Below are 19671 nucleotides of genomic sequence, written 5' to 3'. Positions count from 1 at the left end.
TCCCCTTTGAAAATAAAGAGATTTATTTTCCTTTCTTTTTCCTAGAGCTTTTACTTTAGAAAACTTTAAACTTTAAGTACTTTCTCCTCTCTTTGAAATGTCTTTAAATCCTTTTGAAGACGAGATAGGCTTTTTATCACCTTTACGATGCAAGAATGTCTTTTCCAAGGACCTGGGAGCTATCTCTTTGAAATGTAAACATCAAGGAAGACGGTACCTCCATCTCCCAGCTCTGGTGGGAGGGTAGGGTCCTAACTTTGGTGAGATCTTGCTTCCAGTTGCAAAACTACCTCCTGTCATGAAGACAGAAACTTATTTTTCTCTGAATAAAGCCAATAAGCTAACACAGATGGTCACCCCATTTACCAGGTAAAGTTAGGATGAATTATGTGTGACAAAAGGTGTTATCAAATCTTCTTCCTTAAGGACTCGTTATTGTTTGTCCTGAAAACATGTATGTAATGGGTGGTATTCTCTTGGCTACATAGGGGTGAGATTCCTGTAATGGGTGATCTCTGCCTGGTTACATAGGGGCGAGAGTCTTTGCAGTCTCTTAGTGGATTGCCTGTGATATGCATCACATTCTGGTTTAATGCTTAGTCAATAATGAAGGTGTTTTCTTTCGTTACTACCTTTGTGGAGAGAATTTCTGGATTGAAAGAAGGTTTTGTTTTTAATTATGTTTCTCCACTGTAAACGTGTCTAAATGCAAAATTGTGAAATATATTGCTACTCAAAGCTTTTCCCTTGATTAGAATACAATATTCAGTTTTAAGTTAGCTTTAAGAAATGTATTTTGGGCTCTTTTTTTTTTTTTTTTTGGTACTTACTTGGGAAAAAAGATACTACAAAAAAGAGACATGAATTAAGAAAATATTTCGCATGTAAGACAAGTACAGATAAAAATGAAAAATGTGCTGGGTGGTGATCTGAAAGTTCCTGGGATACCAGTAACCCTGAAAATGCCTAGAAAACAACCTTTTCCCAGTGTTGGGGGAAGGGTTCTATTCCTGTAGAGTCCAAAAACAAACCATTTTTTCCAACATTTTGAAAACATCTGGTTGTATTTTGGCAAACTATGGTAGCTATCAGCTTTGAATCCATATGTATTTAATTTTGCTGGAGGTTGGATAATTAAAACCAATATAAAGTATAACTGAAAATAAAACAACGAAAAGCTTTTTTCCCCCTCTAAGAGCAAAGAAATCTACACCTGGATTATCTGTATTCCAGTTGATATGGACCAGCCAGATACTCCAGAAATACTCACAAATATTTTGTTTCTGTTTCAAACATTATCTCATTATTGTTTTAAAATACCCTTGTAGAGCATAACATCCTTATTTTGAATTAGGAAAATATGTGGTCATAGCAATACTATTAACTATTTTCATATTATCTGTTCTCAGAAAAAACCCATAATTCCTCCTTAAAAAAATAACTTTCTATTTTGGTACCAAGCAATGTCTTGCGGGTAGGGGACAAAAGATCAGCCCTTGTGTTCTGAAGATACTGGATTTTTTCTATTTGCTAAAATTCTGTGAGTCAGTGATCTCACAGATTTACTTTTCTCAAGACATTAGACTTTGAGATTAAAAGCATATGTAAACATTCCTAGATTTTATTTTGAAAGTGTTGTATATTGTTACTTAAACCATATATATTCAGGCACTTGAGAAAACTAGTTTTTGTCTGTTTCTTAAAGGAGGTAAAAACCCCCTAGTAGGGTATCTTCTTTCTCTTTTCCACAACAATGTCTGGCATTTTATATGATTGTTATTCACGTCTTTTAAAGTCTAGTGACTCCCACTGCATTTGTATGCTTACTACAGCAAAAATCATTCAAGTAAGTCTACTTGCAGGGTTTCATCTCAAAGACCCTGAAATATAGGAGACCTTTCATTTTAAAACTTCTTTAGGTCATTTTGCCTTAACTGCTGAGATACTTTTTTGTTTCAAAATAACTTTTTTGTTCTAGGAAAGTGCTTGGCATTTGGTAGGTGCTCAATAAATATTTATTAATGTAGAAAATACGTTCCTGAGATTGAATTGAACAAAGGGGGAAAAAAAGAGTACCACTGCTGATGGTAGAGACCATTTTGTGTCAGCAAGGAACACACATTTGGTGAACAAGATTAAAAGGCCTTCAGGGGATCCTAAGGACAGAAAAGGAATCCCTGCAATTATGGGAATTCCACAACTGATGAAAAGTATCAGTTACGGGAAACATGTGAAAAACATCAGTAGAAGCAAGGCAAGTCCATTTTGCACTATTATCTATCTCTTTACAGTGTCTTCTCATTTTTCTCAAGTTTTCTTTGTGTACTAGTTTTGTTGTAACTAAAACATTGCCACACTGTTACTCATTACTTTAATACATTTAACTTAGGACATATAGTAACTATTATAATCTTTTTTTTTTTGAGATAGCTTTAAAACTTGTTTGCATTGATAGTTGGTAAACTACAGTTTTGCTTGTGGATGACAGCAGAAGGAAATTAGACACTTGCCCAAGGACCTTTGGAATGGCTTTTGCTTGTCCTGCGATTCTATAGTTTGTAACCACCAAGTGGGTTCACCTTGCCCACTGCCTAGACAGAGTCGATTTATCAAGACAGGGGAATTGCGATGGAGAAAGAGTAATTCGTGCAGAGCTGGCTGTTTGGGAGACCAGAATTTTATAATTACTCAAATCAGTCTCCCCAGGCATTCAGGCATCAGAGTTTTTAAAGATAATTTGCTTGGTAGGGGCTTGGGAAGTGGGGAGTGCTGATTGGTCAGGTTGGAGATGGAATCATAGGGGGTCGAAGTGAGTTTTTCTTGCAAGAAAGGGTCTCCACTTCCAGATTCTTTACCCTGTACCCTGGCTTTGTGAACACGACACTGGCTACCAGTGACTGACTTGCACACTAATATAATGCTAACTTCATTTGGGAGAAGGGTGTCTGTAGTATTCTTATTTATTGAAAAACAAAAATTGCTTTTGACTTCACAGTTCAAACATACTCCCAAGTTAGCATCATCTGTAACAGGCTAAGGTATAAGTGTAGCATACTGCTGTCCCTTGGGAAATTTTAAAAAATTATGCTTTTCTAATTTTTAAAAAGAGGTTAATTCTAAAATATGCCCTTGTGGATCCAGAATGTTCATTCTAATTTTTCACTTTTATTGAGTTAAAATTCTAATGTTCTGTTAATGGTATTAGATTATCAGGAAGAAAAGCAGGGGAAACAGTTATACTCAAAATGTTTATAACATTACATTACATTATTAATAATTTTAATAATCATTTTCATAGTTAAAGCTTTTCAAATCGAAGTAGCCTAGTGAAAGCACTTGTGTTATATATGTTATAAATCTGGTCAATATTGCGGTAATTCTCAGTTCTTTCCAAATCCGACGTGTTTACTTAATTTACCAAGCTCATTTTCGCCAGAGGCTTTGCTTAGCAAATGCAGAAGAGATTTGAAGGATGGGAAAGAGAATTGGTCTTGATCTAGAACTAGATATAATATGTCTGGCTCTGGTTTGAGCACATTTTATCCTAATTTATGAGCTTAGTGCTTAGCAGTTTGTTTCTAATTTATTCTAAACAAGATGGGGCTTAATGAATAGCAAAGAAAATTCCAAATTTGAATTTCCCTTTAAAAATCACTACATTTAGACCAGGCGTGGTGGCTCATGCCTATAATCCCAGCACTTTGGGAGGCTGAGGTGGGCGGATCATGAGGTCAGGAGATAGAGACCATCCTGGCTAACACGGTGAAACCCTGTCTCTACTAAAAATACAGAAAAATTAGCCAGGCGTGGTGGCGGGCACCTGTAGTTCCAGCTACTTGGGAGGCTGAGGCAGGAGAATGGCGTGAACCCGGGAGGCAGAGCTTGCAGTGAGCCGAGATTGCACCATTGCACTCCAGCCTGGGCAACAGAGCGAGACGCCGTCTCAAAAAAAAAAAAAAAAAAAAAAATCACTACATTTGGCTAGGCGTGGTGGCTCATGCCTGTAATCCCAGCACTTTGGGAGGCCAAGGTGGGCGGATCACCTGAGGTCAGGAGTTTGAGACCAGCCTGACCAACATGATGAAACCCCATCTCTACTAAAAATACAAAATTAGCCAGGCATGGTGGCACATGCCCGTAATCCCAGCTACTTGGGAGGCTGAGGCAGGAGAATTGCTTGAACCTGGGAGGCAGAGGTTGCAGTGAGCAGAGATCACACCATTGCAATCCAGCCTGGGCAACAAGAGCGAGACTCCATCTCAAAAAACAAAAAACCAGAAAAACAAAAAAAACAAAACCCACTACATTTTAGTATACTATTGACCATTTGCCATATATTACTTTTAAAATCTATTCTATAACACACTATTTGGGCTAACTGAATTAAATGATAGTAATATGTGGTACTACATACTTCATAAAGCAGCATTTTGGCAAGTTATTTATCTGAGTGCCAAACAACTCCTAGTAAAAGTGTCATGTTTAATTAAAACTTGTACTTTATTATTTACTTCAGTTACTTTTAAACTAAATTTACTGTATATAAGCGTTGCCATAGAAAAAAATCACAGAACACTTGCCACGAATTGAAGGGGCTATACAGGGGAACTTACCGGGATCAATGAATTCAATGCCATTGCTGCTGAGGTTTAATTTCTTCAGCTCATGAACATCTTCAAATTCCTTGGGTCGAAGTTGGTTGATTTTATTGTATGACAAGTCAAGTTTAACAATATCTGGAGGGATGTTGTTTGGCACTTTTTTCAACTCTGGAAAATTTAATAATATTTATGTTATTATGCTCTTTTTGCCCCCATTTTCTCGGTCACCGCTATATCTGTGTGATTGAAGAATCAACTCTTAAAGAGAAAGGGTAAAGGGCTATCTAAAGCCAAAGGAAGTCAGTATGAAACAAGCCTTAGCATACACTAAATTCCATCAAAGCCCAGCAAAGCCTCCAGTGACTTCCCATCTAATTGTGATGAAAGCCAGAGTCCTCACTAAGGCCCTATAAAGCCATTAAGACCTGTATGTAGGTCATCCTTGTCACCAGAGTCAGCACCTCCTAGGTTCTAAAAAGCAGCCTGTTTATCAGGACTTGCTTATTGAACCCACATCTGCTGGGCTGGACATGAGGGTGGATGACAGAGCAACCACTGTAGGGCAAGCTGAAGTGGGTTAACCACAAATAAATGGGTAGAAAAAATGTTTATGAGAACACCCTGACACTAGGCCTAGGCAATGTGGCAGATCTGTGGGTGCTGGAAAAAGAATATAAACTGCAGAATCCATTTTGGGATTCTCAGCAGCAGTCCTGGGTAAAAATAGCATTCACAAGTAATACCAGGAAATGCAAAGCAAAGGCTTTCCTAGTGTGGCTTAGAAAAACACAGGAAAATCTCATTTGCTGTGTTGATAAGTAGAAAAATTCTTTAGTTCTTTTACCTTAAAACTTGAATGAGAATTGCAATATTGATGCAAAGTGTTTGCTTTTGATAAAGAGTATATAAATATACATTTCCCCAGACCAGAAGGAGAGTTTGATCAATGCCCCTATTTCTAGTCCAGGTACTATGTGGTATGTACATTTCATATATACGGCTACCCCAAATTCTTGATAAATGCCTCAACAAATACCATATTTACTTGATTGTTACCCCTTACAAGCTTGCTCCTCCTCCAGCCAAATCTTGTTGATGGTGAGGAAGAAATTAGGAAATTTCTCCAGGTAATCTCCCCATTTAGCAGGCTATATTGGTTGTCAGCAACCTCAGAACTACTCTGAAAGCTTTTAATAGTAAGAAAAGAGACATAAATGGCCCCGTTTATTGCATATACAAAATTCTTAACTATTGTTCAAGCTGTAGTAAAATTGTGCCCTTAACTTTGGAGGCAGCTAAGGGTAATTTACCTGCATAATTCTCCCCCATCTGATATTAGAAGTAAAATAACTCCTTAAAAATGGCAAACTATTCTGGTCAATGTGAAGCTAAAGCAGTTTAAAAACGCTGACTTTCACGTATTCTTGGCAAATCCGTTTACCTCAATATGGCATAAATATGCCTTTCAATTAGTCTCACATTTATTCCCTTTGAAACACTAGGATTTCTTGGCAAAGTACCTGTTTCTCAGTGAATAAAGCTATTATTTATTTTTCTTGCCATTAGATATTTAAGGCAAAAATACATAGTGATCATTGAGGTCTGTGTGGTTGAACAGGCACATATTAGGTCCCCTATACACACCATCTGACTCATTGCAAGTCAGCTGGGCAAGGCTCAACTCCGAATTGGGGAATCTGTATGCAAGTTCTCTATGTGTGACCATGTATATGTGGTATACTTGTACAGAGCCTCAGGTTGTCACACTTGAATTCTAGCCATGATTTTTAACTTCTATGTATTTTCACTTTCAAAGGTTGCTTAAATTACTGCTTTGAAAGAATAAAGAAAAGCAGTCCAGTTATAATCATCAATCTAAAGCACATGGCTCTGTGGCAGGCACTACCAAAGGGAATTTAATAAACAAGACTTTTCCCTTTGAATTTATGGGAATCAGCAATATAACAAAAAATAAAAAATAAATGATGAAATGAATCACTAGATTTATATAAACCATAGTGAAAGCCATTTGTATTGACAGTATTAAAAGACAAAGCTACCCTTCATTTTTTTTTTTTCTTTGAGACAGTCGCTCTGTCGCCCAGGCTGGAGTGCAGTGGCGTGATCTCAGCTCACTGCAACCTCTGCCTCCCGAGTTCAAGCGATTCTCATGCCTCAGCTTCCCAAGTAGCTGGGATTACAGGTGCCCGCCACCATGCCTGGCTATTTGTGTGTGTGTGTCTGTGTGTGTGTGTTTTTAGTAGAGATGGGGTTTCAACTTGTTGGCCAGGCCGGTTTTGAACTCCTGACCTCAAGTGACCCGCCTGCCTCGGCCTCCCAAAGTGCTGGGATTATAGGTGTGAGCCACTGCACCTGGCCTACCCTTCCTCTTATAGTCTAAAATAATAGGCTCTGAATTACATAGTCATTAACACTTGGAGGAACTTAAGTTGTTCTTTGATGACCCAATATTATATATGCTAAGTGTGTATGTCATGAAACCTTATTTATATTGTATTTCAGTAAATAATGTGTATTTTTAAAGCAGGGGGTATGAATTTATGGGGCATTTCTGGAAAGTTGTATTTAGACAACAACAAGTTGAAGAAACCAATAAAAATGTACATATATATATATATTTTTTTTTTTTTTTTTTTTTTTTTTTTTGGGGGGTTTTGTTTTTCCCCCCGGGGGGGGGGGGTGGGGGAGTCGCCTCACCGCACGCTCCGCCCCCCCCGGTTTTTGAGACGGAGTCTCGCTCTGTCGCCCAGGCTGGAGTGCAGTGGTGCAATCTCGGCTCACTGCAAGCTCCGCCTCCCGGGTTCACGCCATTCTCCTGCCTCAGCCTCTCCGAGTAGCTGGGACTACGGGCGCCCGCCACCACGCCCGGCTAATTTTTTTGTATTTTTAGTAGAGACGGGGTTTCACCGTGGTCTCGATCTCCTGACCTCGTGATCCACCCACCTCGGCCTCCCAAAGTGCTGGGATTACAAGCGTGAGCCACTGCGCCCAGCCTGTACTTATATTTTTATAAGCTGATGTTTTTCAAGAGAAAAATATTATGAGAAAAAAAGGAAAAAACAGAAAAGCAGAAATGGGCTCATTGGGGGAGGGAATGGCCCAAGATCATAAAAGCAGTGAAAAAGAGACATTTCCTCACATGTTATCTCTTCTTAGAACACAGTATAGTCTCGTTGTAGAAGTTTTAAATCTTGTGTAGATGGTATTTTTCTCAGATAATTAATAAACCTAATACTATTTACTTTTCTCATTTACACCTGATACAGCAAGTGCAAATTCACTGTAGCTTGAGGTTAGATCCTCAGCAATATCAAGTATTCTAACTAAAATCTAGGAGAGTAGCTTTGTATTAGCATTAAAAATATATAATTCCAGTTTTCAATCTAAGCACCACAAAGCAAATTCTAATAAACATGCTCTTCAGCATGAAGCACTAAGGACTCACCATAACAATATCCGGGAAATTCTACCCACTCTGGCTACAGAAAAACTACATTTACTTACTCTTCGAAATTCTCTAATGGTTGCATTGTTGAGGCAGCTGATTGTTTGAATATGCTCAGATTAATTCTGGAAGATTGCAGGGTGAAGTAGAGAGCTCATAGGCTCTGGCTCAGGTAGACCAAGAGTCACTTCTTAGTTTTGCTACTTACCTGTGAGACCCATGGTCAAGTGACTGAATCTCTTTGAGCCTCATTTTCCCCATCTGTAAATGGGAATGTTACTATCTTCCTGGAAGTTGTAGACAGCACGTATGTGGGTACCTGGAGCCTAGAATGGCATGTCCCAGGTTATGAAGCTGTATGTAACTGCTCTCCTATGGCACTGAATTATATACAGTTCACAGGGTGTCTTGGTAGGCAAACCTCCCTGTGCCACATGGCTGCTGTGGGATCTAACCAGGTGCCATCTTTACAGTTGGGGTGGGAGGTAGGGGAGCGGGGCGGTGGGGCAAGGCTTGAGCATGACTTGCTGGTAAATGAGCAAATTTACTTCTGGTTCAGGTTGCCTGACAATGTTAATAAATTCTTGCCTAAGATTCTCTTGAGAGGAGCCAGGGCCTCCTCTCTGAACTTCCCCTTTCTCTTGCCTTTAAAGAAACAAAACATAGCAAAATTTCCCAAAATAAGTGGAAGAAATGATACTGTGCTTTATATGAGCCTTACTTAATGACATCTGGCTTTAATTTAATATTACAAATAAATTATTAAACCATGCCAGAAATGAAACATATAGACATTGTTACATGGTTCGTTATTGTAGGGTAGATTAGCAGTTCCCAGACCACTCTTTGAGAACATCAATCTTCACTAACATGTCAAGAGCATTACTAAAATCTCCCATCTGTTTTCTTAGCTCATGACTTTATCTTGCATGTGCAAATCCTGCATAACACTAGCACAAGATTGCATCGGTTGCAAAACCCAGTAATGATTTGCAGGAAGTAGGTAATATTCTAGAAGGATTTCCTTAGTCTCATAGTTCTCAGGTTAAATATATTAAACTTAGTTCTTTAAATTTTTATTGTTTTATTCTGGGTGATTTGGAAATAATTAAGATATAGGATGTTAAGAGGCATTTATTAAAATCAACTACTCGAGAGGCTGAGGCAGGAGAAGTGCTCGAACCCAGGAGGCAGAGGTTGCAGTGAGCCAAGATCGCGCCACTGCACTCCAGCCCGGGCATCAGAGCGAGAGCCCATCTCAAAAAAAAAAAAAAAAAAAAAAAAGGAGCATTTATTAAAACCTTGGGACAAAATGATAAGAAATACAGAAACGCCATCACTTTCACTCTGTCTCAGAGTGCTCTCACAGTCCTGTTCTGCAGATGTTTTCTCTTTGAGGTGATCTTCTCACAGATGCACACCATGTTTTGACTTTAATCAGTGTAAGTCAGGTTATATAGATGGTATTTGCACTTATTTTCATAGCCCTTGGTTTACCTACCTAAATTAAATTGGAGTTAAGATGAAAGGAATTCCTTACAGTGACAGCTTGCGATGTGCAAATGAGTAGAACTCAAATGGCTGCTCTCCTAAGGATACCTCCTTCCCTCCTGTCATTGTCTTTTAATTACCAACTGCCTTGAGTCTGGACCCCAGAAAAACTTGGGGTAAATTCCATTGTCAATAGGGAAAGATTTCTGGTGGAAGTGACATCAAGAATTCCAAGACATGGTGGGATGTAGGGAGGATTATAAGATTCAAAGAGCATTTCAAGTTATTCATGAAAATGAAAAAGTAAGAAAAGTACAAACCTTTCCTTTTGCAGTCCAGTGTTTGTATAGGAAACACGTAATTGTGGCAAAAAGTTGAGTCCACCTCAGGCTTGATGACTGGGGGTCTCCCTGACACTTGGGGTTTCGGGTCCAATTGTTCCTTTTCTTCTTCATTACACAACTGTTCAGATTTTATCTGCCGCAGTTTTTTATTTTTTTGTTCTTGTGGACTTTCGCACTTGGCGTAGTTCCCCAAATTCCGGTTCCTGGGAATCTGCAACATTGAAATAAGCGTTTCTATCTCACAAGTACAGTGCCAGGGGTTGTCATAAAGACGCAGGTAGCTCAAGAGAGGTGTGTAAATGAACACTTCCTCCGTCAAGGCTTTGATCTGGTTGTGCTGCAGTAAGAGGGTGGTGAGTTTGTTTAAACCAAAGAATGCCTCACTCTCAATTTTAGAGATCTCATTCTGCTGCAGATCCAGGCTTTTCAGCTTTTTAAACTTGGAAAACATGTTGTTCTTCAATATGCGGATCTTGTTTCTTGCTAGCAGCATGTGCAGCAAATCCTGAGGCCAACTAGGCAGCACATAAACTAATTTTCTTTCTTGACAATCTAAGTATTTCTCATGGAGGTATGTGTACACGTCACACGGGAGGCCTGGTGCGTAGCGTTTCACCGGGTTGGAGTCTCTCCGGCCTCCACCCGCCCGGCCATGATTCACTCGGCTTCTCACAGTGCCTGGGCTTGCTTTGCGCAGCTCAGCAGCTTTGCAAAAGCAGAGCAAGATTACAATGGTAACCACACGCATCCTGACATCCAGCTGGCCCCAATTACTTCGTGTTACAGACGGAACAATGAAAGTATTCCTTTGAAATCCAAGTTTGGGTAATCTTAACTAATGCAGTTCTGGAACAATGAGGACCCAGCTGGGGTACGTGGAGTCCCTAGGTTGAAAGAGAAAAAAATATATATTAAAAGTGAAGGCCTATTGCAAGCATTGTATTACTGACAGATAAGAACAGACTTTTTAAGGTAAAGGCCTTCTAGTTCCACAGAACAGTGACGTAGAAAGCTTCTTCCCCTCTTAGTTGCCTGGGTTAGAGGCCGAATGTTTGTGCCCTGAGTTTGAATCAAGGCTCTCTTACCTGCTTAACTGTATCAACCCAGGTCATCTTCAGCATCTGTAAAACGGGACCGAGGATACCTCCTAATATTGTTGGGAGAATAAAATAGGCCCATGCGCATAAGATGCTTCACAGTGGCCACCCCGGGGGAAGTAGTCACAAATGTTAGGACTCAACATGATGAAAACTGAAGCCTGTAGTTCATCATCACATCGGATTTAAGAAATTAAAAGAATTCTCCTTCTTTTAAAAGAACACAGCCTTGAGATGCACACACAAGAGTAGAACTTGAATGGTTGTCTTCCTGAGCTTTTTTTTTCTATCCTTTTCTGTCTCCCAGTCACCAACCACGTTGGGTGTGGGCTCCAGAGATGCTTGGAGTAAATGGCACTGTCCTTGTCATCTCCTGCACGTCTTGGCTCAAATGTTACCTTTTCAGTGAAAACTTCCTGTTCAGCCCTATTTTAAATCACACTTCCTCCCACTTGTTGGGTGCTCCCAATCCCTTTTTCTTGTTTTATTTCTTCTGCATAGCACTTATCACCATCTGTCAAAGTAGATACGGTATTTAACTTCTTTTGTTTACTGTTAGTCTCTCCCCACTAGAAAGTAAACTCCTTAAGGGAAAAGATTTTTTGTCTATTTTGTTAACTGCTATATTTCCTTGATAAGTATTTGTTGAACTGATGAATTATTCTCAAATAACTATTCTGGCCAGGTGCGGTGGCTCATGCCTGTAATCCCAGCACTTTGGGAGGCTGAAGCAGGCAGATCTCTTGAGCCCAGGAGACCAGTCTGAGCAGCATGGGGAAACCCCATCTCTACAAAAAATACAAAAATTAGCCAGGCATGGTGGTATGCACCTGTAGTGTCAGCTGCTTGGGAATGGGAGTGGGGGCTGGTGAAGTGAAAGGATGGCCTGAGCCTGGGAGGTTGAGGCTGCAGTGAGCCAACATGGTACCACTGCACTCTAGCGTGAGTGACAGAGCAAGATCCTGTCTCAAAGAAACGAAACAAACAAACAGAATAACTATTGTATTCTGTAAGAACATTTATTTCGTAAACTTATATTGCTTGGAAAATCTATTTTCTCCTTAATAAATATTATTGAGGACTTCCAGGATGTGCAGATTTTTAACAATTGTTTTCATTTTTTAAAATTCTGAAAGTATTTCTGGTTTGCATATATCACTTAGGGTGCAGTCCATTCTTGGCAAAGGAATAAATGTTCAAAATGGATTTATAACCACTAACATGTCTGTTGTTATTAGCGTGGGGCTATGTGGTTATGAGCAGCAAATGTGTTTTCTATTTGTTGTGACAGTTTGAACACCAGAATCACCCTCTTGCCTGGCGTTTTCCTGCTTCGTGGGGTCTCCTCCTAGAATGCCTTCCCTTTTCTTTGCTTCAAGCATTTCTCCCAATCACTGGTTTGTGTAGCCTCCCTAGCTGCTTCTCTTCTGTCTCAGATTTGGAGTTTTACTTACTGTCCACTGAGATTCAGGGCGCTGGTTGTGAAGCACTTTGCCGTCTAGCTATTTGTATACGTGTCTCATTTTCTCTGAGAGATTATAAGCTGTGCACTGGCCTCTGGTCCCAGAGCTAGTCACTTAGCCTTTCTGGCCCTCCACTTTTCTATTTATATTTCATTATAAATTTTATATAAGTCTGACCTAAAAAAAATCATGTCAACTATTCTGTTTATTATTATACATGCTGAGTTATTTATGATATACATGTTGAAGTATTTGGAGGGAAGTGTACTGGTGTCTGCAACTTACTTTGAAATGTATACAAAAATAAGATGATTGAGGGATATATAGAGAGATGAATGAGTGGGTGGATATGTGATAAAGCAAATACAGTAAAAGATAAATTAGAATCCAAGTAGTGGCTATATAGATATTTATTGTACAATTCTTTCCACTTTTGTGTATGTTTGAAAATTTTCATAATAAAATGTTAAATGAAAACAAAAAAATAAAAAAGCAGGGACAAAAAACCAGGTTGGTTTTCTTCAAGTGCTTTCAAGCTAAAAGCTCTAAGTATATAGCGTTTTTCCCAAAGTAATATTTTTCTCTTTTCCCCTTACTCCTATAATCCTCAAACAATAATAAACGTGTCTATATATTTTAATTCTGAAGCCCAAAAAAGTCATTTTTCTGGGAAAAGAAACCGTATACTTAGAACATGTTACTTGCCAAGGTTTTTGTTTGTTTTCTGATGAATACATTGCATTCAATGTAGGATAGAAAAACTTTGTTTAAACATTTGCAATATGTAGTTTAGTGATGTGTAACTTATTTGATTTAGGCCACTGTAGGAACTTGCAAGAGTTGAATGTCTCTGACTGCCCAACATTCACAGTGAGTATAAGCAACCATTTTTACTGCTGTTTATATAGATTGACTTGCTACATTGGGGTGCCAATACACAGAATAGATGCTTGTGTGCTTATTTGGGATTCAATGTGGAAAAGAGCAAACTATGTTAAACATTGACAAAAAATTTTACTCCATCTGTACAATGCTAATATTAATCATGTAGATGTATCCTCAGTGTTGGAGCCTCTGGCAAGTAGAAATTCTTCAATGACTACCCAAGATGAACTGTATTTATATTTAATGGTATGTGTGTATGAGACAGAAAAAAATTGGGCCCCAGTAGACATGATAGGCTCATTTTATCTTCATGGCTATCAACAGCTGTACCAAAGAAGATGGAAATGAATATGTTTCCCTAGTTTCTTTCTTCCTGGTTCCTGTCTCCAGTCTTTCCCTCTGTCCCCAACCTGTCTTCCATTCTGTGAGCACTTTATGCTCTTTGTAAAAGGCAGATATGACTACTTTACTCTCATCTTCCATCAGCTACACACATTCCCGTCATCTACACAATTGGATAAAGCCAAAGCTCTTCAATATTACTCTACCTTGAGGACCCTCTGTGGATTTGCCTCTGCCTCCCTTTCCAGCCTCACTTGCTTCAGTTTCTGTGTACACCCTAATTTACAGTGCCTACAGCTGCTGAGTTTCCTCTTCCTGCATGCTCCAAGTTGCTCCTTGCAGTTGTGCATTTGCTCTTTGCTTAGAATGCCCTTTCCCTTTGTCCCCAAGTGGTGCTTTCCTCTTTATCAGGCTTTAAGTCTTATTATCACCTCTTCTACCAAGACGTCACTGGCTCCCAGGGCTGGGTTCACTGCTGCTCCTCTAGGTTCCTATGATAAGTATCCTTAACCGTAGGGTTTTGGCTTCCTCCACTGGCCTAAGAGACCCAAAGGGCAGGAGATGTGTCTTATTCTTTGTGGTAGTCATAGCACAACAGGACAAACTTTGGCATATTATATTCGATAATATTTAGTGAATGCAACTATCTGGAGATACCAAGCAGGCAATGGACAACATTGACTAGAATTGAGATTCCATCTTGGGTTGACATCTATGTATAAGTCATAATTAACTTCATAAGAGTGAATAAGATCAACTTAGAAGGTATGAGAAGAGGAGCAGACTTAAAGTTGAGCCTTACGGAATGCTAACTTTTAGGAGCAGACAGAGGATATTCAGAAGGAATAGTAAGAGAAGTAGGTTGACAATGAAGAGGTATCACCAAATGAAAGTTAGTAAAGAGTTTCAGAAGGAACCAAAGTGAACAGGTAAGAAAAGGACTGAACAATACATTGTAGATTTGAGAATCAGAAGGGACTGCCAATTTTTGCTACAACAGTTTCAATGGGATATCGGAGCAGAAATCTACTTGCAATGAATTGTGAAGTGGACAAAAGGTGAGAAGGTGAGGCATTAGGCATAAACTGATCTTTCCAGAAAAGTTTCTTAGAGAGTGGTAGAAGGAAAACAGGGGCAGGGAAATGGAAACAGGTTTGTAAAGGATGATGGAGAGTCAGCTGAAGCAACTCATGGAGCAAGTCCCTAAGGAAACAGGAGGGACTAGGAGGAAAAGCCTGGCTGTGGAATGCCAATCACGAGGCACCAGCTCCACCAGGAAGGCCAAGCCCTCCTCGCTGATGAAAAGACTGCATGAATTGGCCCCTCCCTGCTACCTCTCAGCCTCATCTTTCTAGTTTTTTCTTTCAAAATTCTACTCTGTTTCAATACTGAACCACTTGGAGCTCCCTGTTCATGTCATGCTATTTCATTGTGTCCTTCAACTTGTTTTTCCATCTGCCTAAGTAACTACTCTTCCCTCCCCACCACCCTAGCCCAACCTGGCTAACACCTGTTCATTCCTTAACACACTCTTCAACGCTATTGGGTCTTTCCATTCTCTTTTTTTATTGACCTTTAAAAAACAGCTTTATTGAGATATAATAAATTTATATTTATAGTGAGATTAAATTTACCCACTTAAAGTGTACAATGTCATGGTTTTGGTAGTTTTACAGAGTTGTGTGACCATCACCACAACCAACTTCAGAACATTTCCCTCACCCCTAAAAGAACCCATGCCCATCAACAGTCACCTTTCATTTTCTCTCAACCCCCAGCGCTATGCAATTCTATTCACTTTTGACAGTTAATTTCTAACTTAATTTAATTTTTTTTTTTTTTTTTGAGCTGGAGTCTCACTCTGTTGCCCAGGCTGGAGTGCAGTGGCGCCATCGTGGCTCACTACAACCTCCACCTCCCGGGTCCAAGTGATTCTCCTGCCTCAGCCACCCAAGTAGCTGGGATTATAGGCACGTGCCACTGCACCTGGCTAATTTTTGAATTTTTTTTTGTAGAGATGGGGTTTCACCATGTTGGCCAGGCTGGTCTCGAACTCCTGAGCTCAAGTGACCCACCCGCCTTGGCCTCCCAAAGTGCTGGGATTGCAGGCGTGAGACACTGCGCCCAGCTGACAGAATTAATTTCTCCCTCTTCTGAGCTACATATGGTCTCAGTACTTCAACACAGATACTTCACACTATGTATTACACTTACATTTACATATATATCTCCCGTTTTAGAACTGAGCACTTTGAAAATCCTCCTTTAGTAATTTTTCCCCATGAAATCCATCCCCCTATTTCCACAGTAAAACATCTTTTCAACACATGGAAGGCATTATGCACAAATAGAATGTGTACAGAAAAATGTTAAGACCCTCAGAACTCCTCCACTCCTTACCTCAACACACAGATTCAGCATTTAAATTAGTTGTTTAATCCCTGTCCAGCAGAACATAAAGAACCACCCTAGACTGTAAACTAAGCATCTTCTCAGTGGCTTGTACTTTAACATAAATAAGCTGTTTCTTTATGTTCAAAAGTACCCTTAAGGGTCATCCGCAAGAAATGGAGGCATAGACAGACATGTCAAAGATCACATCAGAGAAAAAATTTTCTGCTTTCTCTGGTCGCATTCCTTCTCCACCAGCAAAATGAACGTGGGCTCCTTCATGAAGAAAGATTTTAAATCTTGACTACTACATTCTCCAGATGTCTGCCTGTGGTTATAATGAAGTTATTTGTCAAATGGATTTACTCTTTCTGTGGATGTGTTAGCATCTACTATGTTAAATGTGTTCTGCAAGGTGTTGGAGGGAATTAAAAAATGAATCATTTTTCAATTCTTGTCCTCAGGGAGCTTCAGTTCTGTACTTGAGTAAAATATCATATTCTTTGAGTTTGGCCCTCTAATAGGGAAGTCAAAACAATGCCATCTGCATTGAATTTGTTAACATCAAAGTCTTGTCCGATTTTGGAATCTAATAATATACAGGGCTGATAATTTTATCCAGCTACATTTGACTATTGTTTTTCCCTTTGAGACTGGGACACAGGCTTACGTTTAAGGAGTTGGGTAACAATTCATTCAAAGAGCTTTGATTTCTAAGCTTGTCTTATGAAATATATTACATTCAGAAGGATTTGAGTACATTGTGGACAAATTCATAAGTCATTCTGCAATGTAGGTACTCAGTTTTTGCATTTATGTGTTAAAACATTTGGGGATTAAATCTTGAGTTCTTTTAAGTACTAAGAATGGGAGTGGTCTAAATTTGTTTGGATGTTCAAGCTTCTTTAGACAGGAAAATGTAGAGAATGCATTACCTCCTCATCTCAATCCGAGAATGGGAGCGGTCTAATTTTGTTTGGATGTCCAAGCTTCTTTAGACAGGAAAATGCAGAGAATGGATTGCCTCCTCATCTCAAACAGAAAGTCAGATTTCTTTATGGTACATGAAGCTACTCCACCTTCCTCTCCCTGGTCCCCACATTTTCATCTTCTTTGTGGCTGCCTCTCTGAGGGTATTTAAGTGAGCTCTTTCTCCTTTCCTTGCCCCATCTCATTTGCATTTTGCCAAGGTCTTTCAACAATTGTAAAATCACTTTGATACTTGATTGGCATGCCGAACGTTTTCAAAGACAGATTTTCATTGTATTAAAATACAGTGCCACACATTATGGTTATTCTCTCGATTCTTTTTGGAAAAATTTTACTATACACATTTTATCTATCCACACCTATTCAAATCCTTCATTCTGGTGATGGGGCTTCTAGAAAAAATGCTGACAGCTTGAATACTATAGTTAAGGTAGTGTTTATCAAAAGCTCTGCACTGGCCTCGCATGCAGCATGGGTGCATAGAACCTTCCCTATAGCAGAATCACAGAGATTTACAGCTTCAAATAGAATCTTGTGTTCTCTTTAAGGTATGGTTTGCTGCCCCTGTAAATCAACCAGTTCCTATCTGAATGTGACGGATGCTTTGACCTGCAGGATTTTATTGTTTTAAAAATCCATGACTACTGGAAATAATAATGAATGGAATGTTTAATTTTTTTTTTTTTTTTTTGAGATGGAGTCTCGCTCTGTCGCCCAGGTTGGAGTGCAGTGGCGCAATCTTGGCTCACTGCAAGCTCCGCCTCCCAGGTTCACGCCATTCTCCTGCCTCAGCCTCTCCCAGTAGCTGGGACTACAGGCGCCCGCCACCACGCCCGGCTAATTTTTTGTATTTTTAATAGAGACGGGGTTTCACCGTGGTCTCGATCTCCTGACCTCGTGATCCGCCCGCCTCGGCCTCCCAAAGTGCTGGCATTACAAGCGTGAGCCACCGCGCCCGGCCATGAATGGAATGTTAAACCTCAATGATCCTGCTGAAAATAAGCCTTTACTATCTTTAGTGGTGTTAGGAGTGGCCATATTTCTGATGCAGAATTCTTCTCAGAACCACATTTTCTACCCTAGTGATGATTTACCTCTTCCAGACAGATAGATACCTGCAACGGTCTCTTCTTTTCGGGACTGATGTAGCGTCAAACATTGCATGCACCACTAATACTTAAACTGGCTGCTTTGTTGATGTTCCTGGGGAGATTCATCAATCATTAAATAAAAACCTGCCGCTACTCATTGTATTTTCTATAGTGTTACCTATGCAAAAAGCAGCTTGTTGCAATCAAAGCTTGCAATTCATCTGGTCTTGTAAATTTCAGTTTAGAATCTATGCTTGAAACCTCTGTTTTTCTGTCTCTCTTATTTCATGGTCCCACTACTCTCTTACTTCAGTTTTCAGCTTTCTGGGGGAAGGATGCTTGAATCTTTGAGATCCTCCCCCACCCTAATCCCAACATTGAATCTCCTGCCCAACTGGTATGTAGCCTATATTTTATTTTAGCCATCTCAAACTTACTATAAATCTGGTGAAAATCTGTTCAGCTATTTAAAATATTTAGTTAACAGAACCACAGAAGCTTAATTACACACATATCTATGTATAAATGTGTATGTGTATAAATATGGACTGTTACTAAAGTTCCATTGTCGAGAGTGTTTAGTATTCCTATCTTTCAGAATAATTTTAATAAGTTTAAAATGGGTCAGTTTTTAATTGCTTTCCTGCATATGAAGAATCAGAAGTGTTTGACACTTTGACATTTGAGCTCAAATTTCTTGTGACAGAGTTGAACTTGCATGGGTTCACATTTTAATGAAGTGTCATTGTGATGGAATGAGACTTGATTTCCAAGGAAAGGGAAAAGGAGGGAGTAATGATGCTTTGAGCAAAAGGATTGGCTTCTATTTAATTTCATTTCAACCTAATAGCAGATAAAGAATATGAAGAAACCAACTCTTGCATGTATTTTTTTTCTGGAACAGGAAGAGGGATAATAGAAAGATAATGAGGAAATTGCAAAGCCTGCTATAATTTGATAAGCGTCTTCCCTCTGTTTTTCATGCAGGATGAATCAATGAGACACATTTCTGAGGGCTGCCTGGGGGTCCTGTATCTCAATCTGTCTAACACAACTATCACCAACAGGACGATGCGACTCCTGCCGAGGTAATGTTTGTGTTATTTGTATGACACTGAAAATAATTATGCTCCCGAAGTCTCTGGCTTGCTCTAGCATTCTGCAAGAGCAGTGCTTCCTTTATCAACACTCCACCACTGTGGCATTGCTATTCTGATAAGGGGTCTGCTGCTTTCAAGTCCCTAAGGTGGTACCTGAACTGGTCTGCCTTGGCTAGCATTTTTGACACTCTTATAGCAGTGTGCCCAGTAGCTTGACTTAGACTTTGCCTGTTTCTTTCTGGTCCGCCATTCTGGGCATTCGAGCTATCTGGCCCTTACATTCCAGTCTGGTGTCTGGGACCTTTTTTTTTTTTTTTGAGACAGAGTCTTGCTCTGTCGCCCAGGCTGGAGTGCAGTGGCATGATCTCAGCTCATGGCAACCTCCGCCTCCCGGGTCCAAGCGATTCTCA

At 39.7% G+C, this 19671-nt stretch overlaps 2 protein-coding genes across 15 annotated transcripts in view; one reads left to right on the top strand and one right to left on the bottom strand.

Moving 5' to 3' along the window:
* Positions 1–19671, top strand: part of FBXL13 (F-box and leucine rich repeat protein 13) — a 304728-nt gene that overhangs the window by 148492 nt on the left and 136565 nt on the right. For all 13 annotated transcript variants that reach the window (XR_009209023.1, XR_009209022.1, XR_009209020.1 and 10 more), the window contains 2 exons: positions 13280–13332; positions 19149–19249. Coding sequence is in view for 3 of the 13 variants with exons in the window: in XM_058425448.1 (XP_058281431.1) it covers positions 13280–13332; positions 19149–19249 (154 nt within the window). In the remaining 10 variants the exon portion in view is untranslated. The remainder of the gene's footprint in view (positions 1–13279; positions 13333–19148; positions 19250–19671) is intronic.
* Positions 1–19671, bottom strand: part of LRRC17 (leucine rich repeat containing 17) — a 37956-nt gene that overhangs the window by 925 nt on the left and 17360 nt on the right. For both annotated transcript variants that reach the window (XM_058425479.1, XM_032761271.2), the window contains 2 exons: positions 9879–10786; positions 4614–4769 (listed from right to left, as the gene is read on the bottom strand). In XM_058425479.1, the coding sequence (XP_058281462.1) occupies positions 4614–4769; positions 9879–10650 (928 nt within the window). In that variant the 5' untranslated portion in view covers positions 10651–10786. The remainder of the gene's footprint in view (positions 1–4613; positions 4770–9878; positions 10787–19671) is intronic.

The sequence above is a fragment of the Hylobates moloch genome, unplaced genomic scaffold, assembly GCF_009828535.3.
Source record: "Hylobates moloch isolate HMO894 unplaced genomic scaffold, HMol_V3 SCAFFOLD_1, whole genome shotgun sequence".
NCBI classification, from domain to species: Eukaryota; Metazoa; Chordata; class Mammalia; order Primates; family Hylobatidae; genus Hylobates; species Hylobates moloch.
This window is presented reverse-complemented; position numbering and strand designations above follow the sequence as displayed.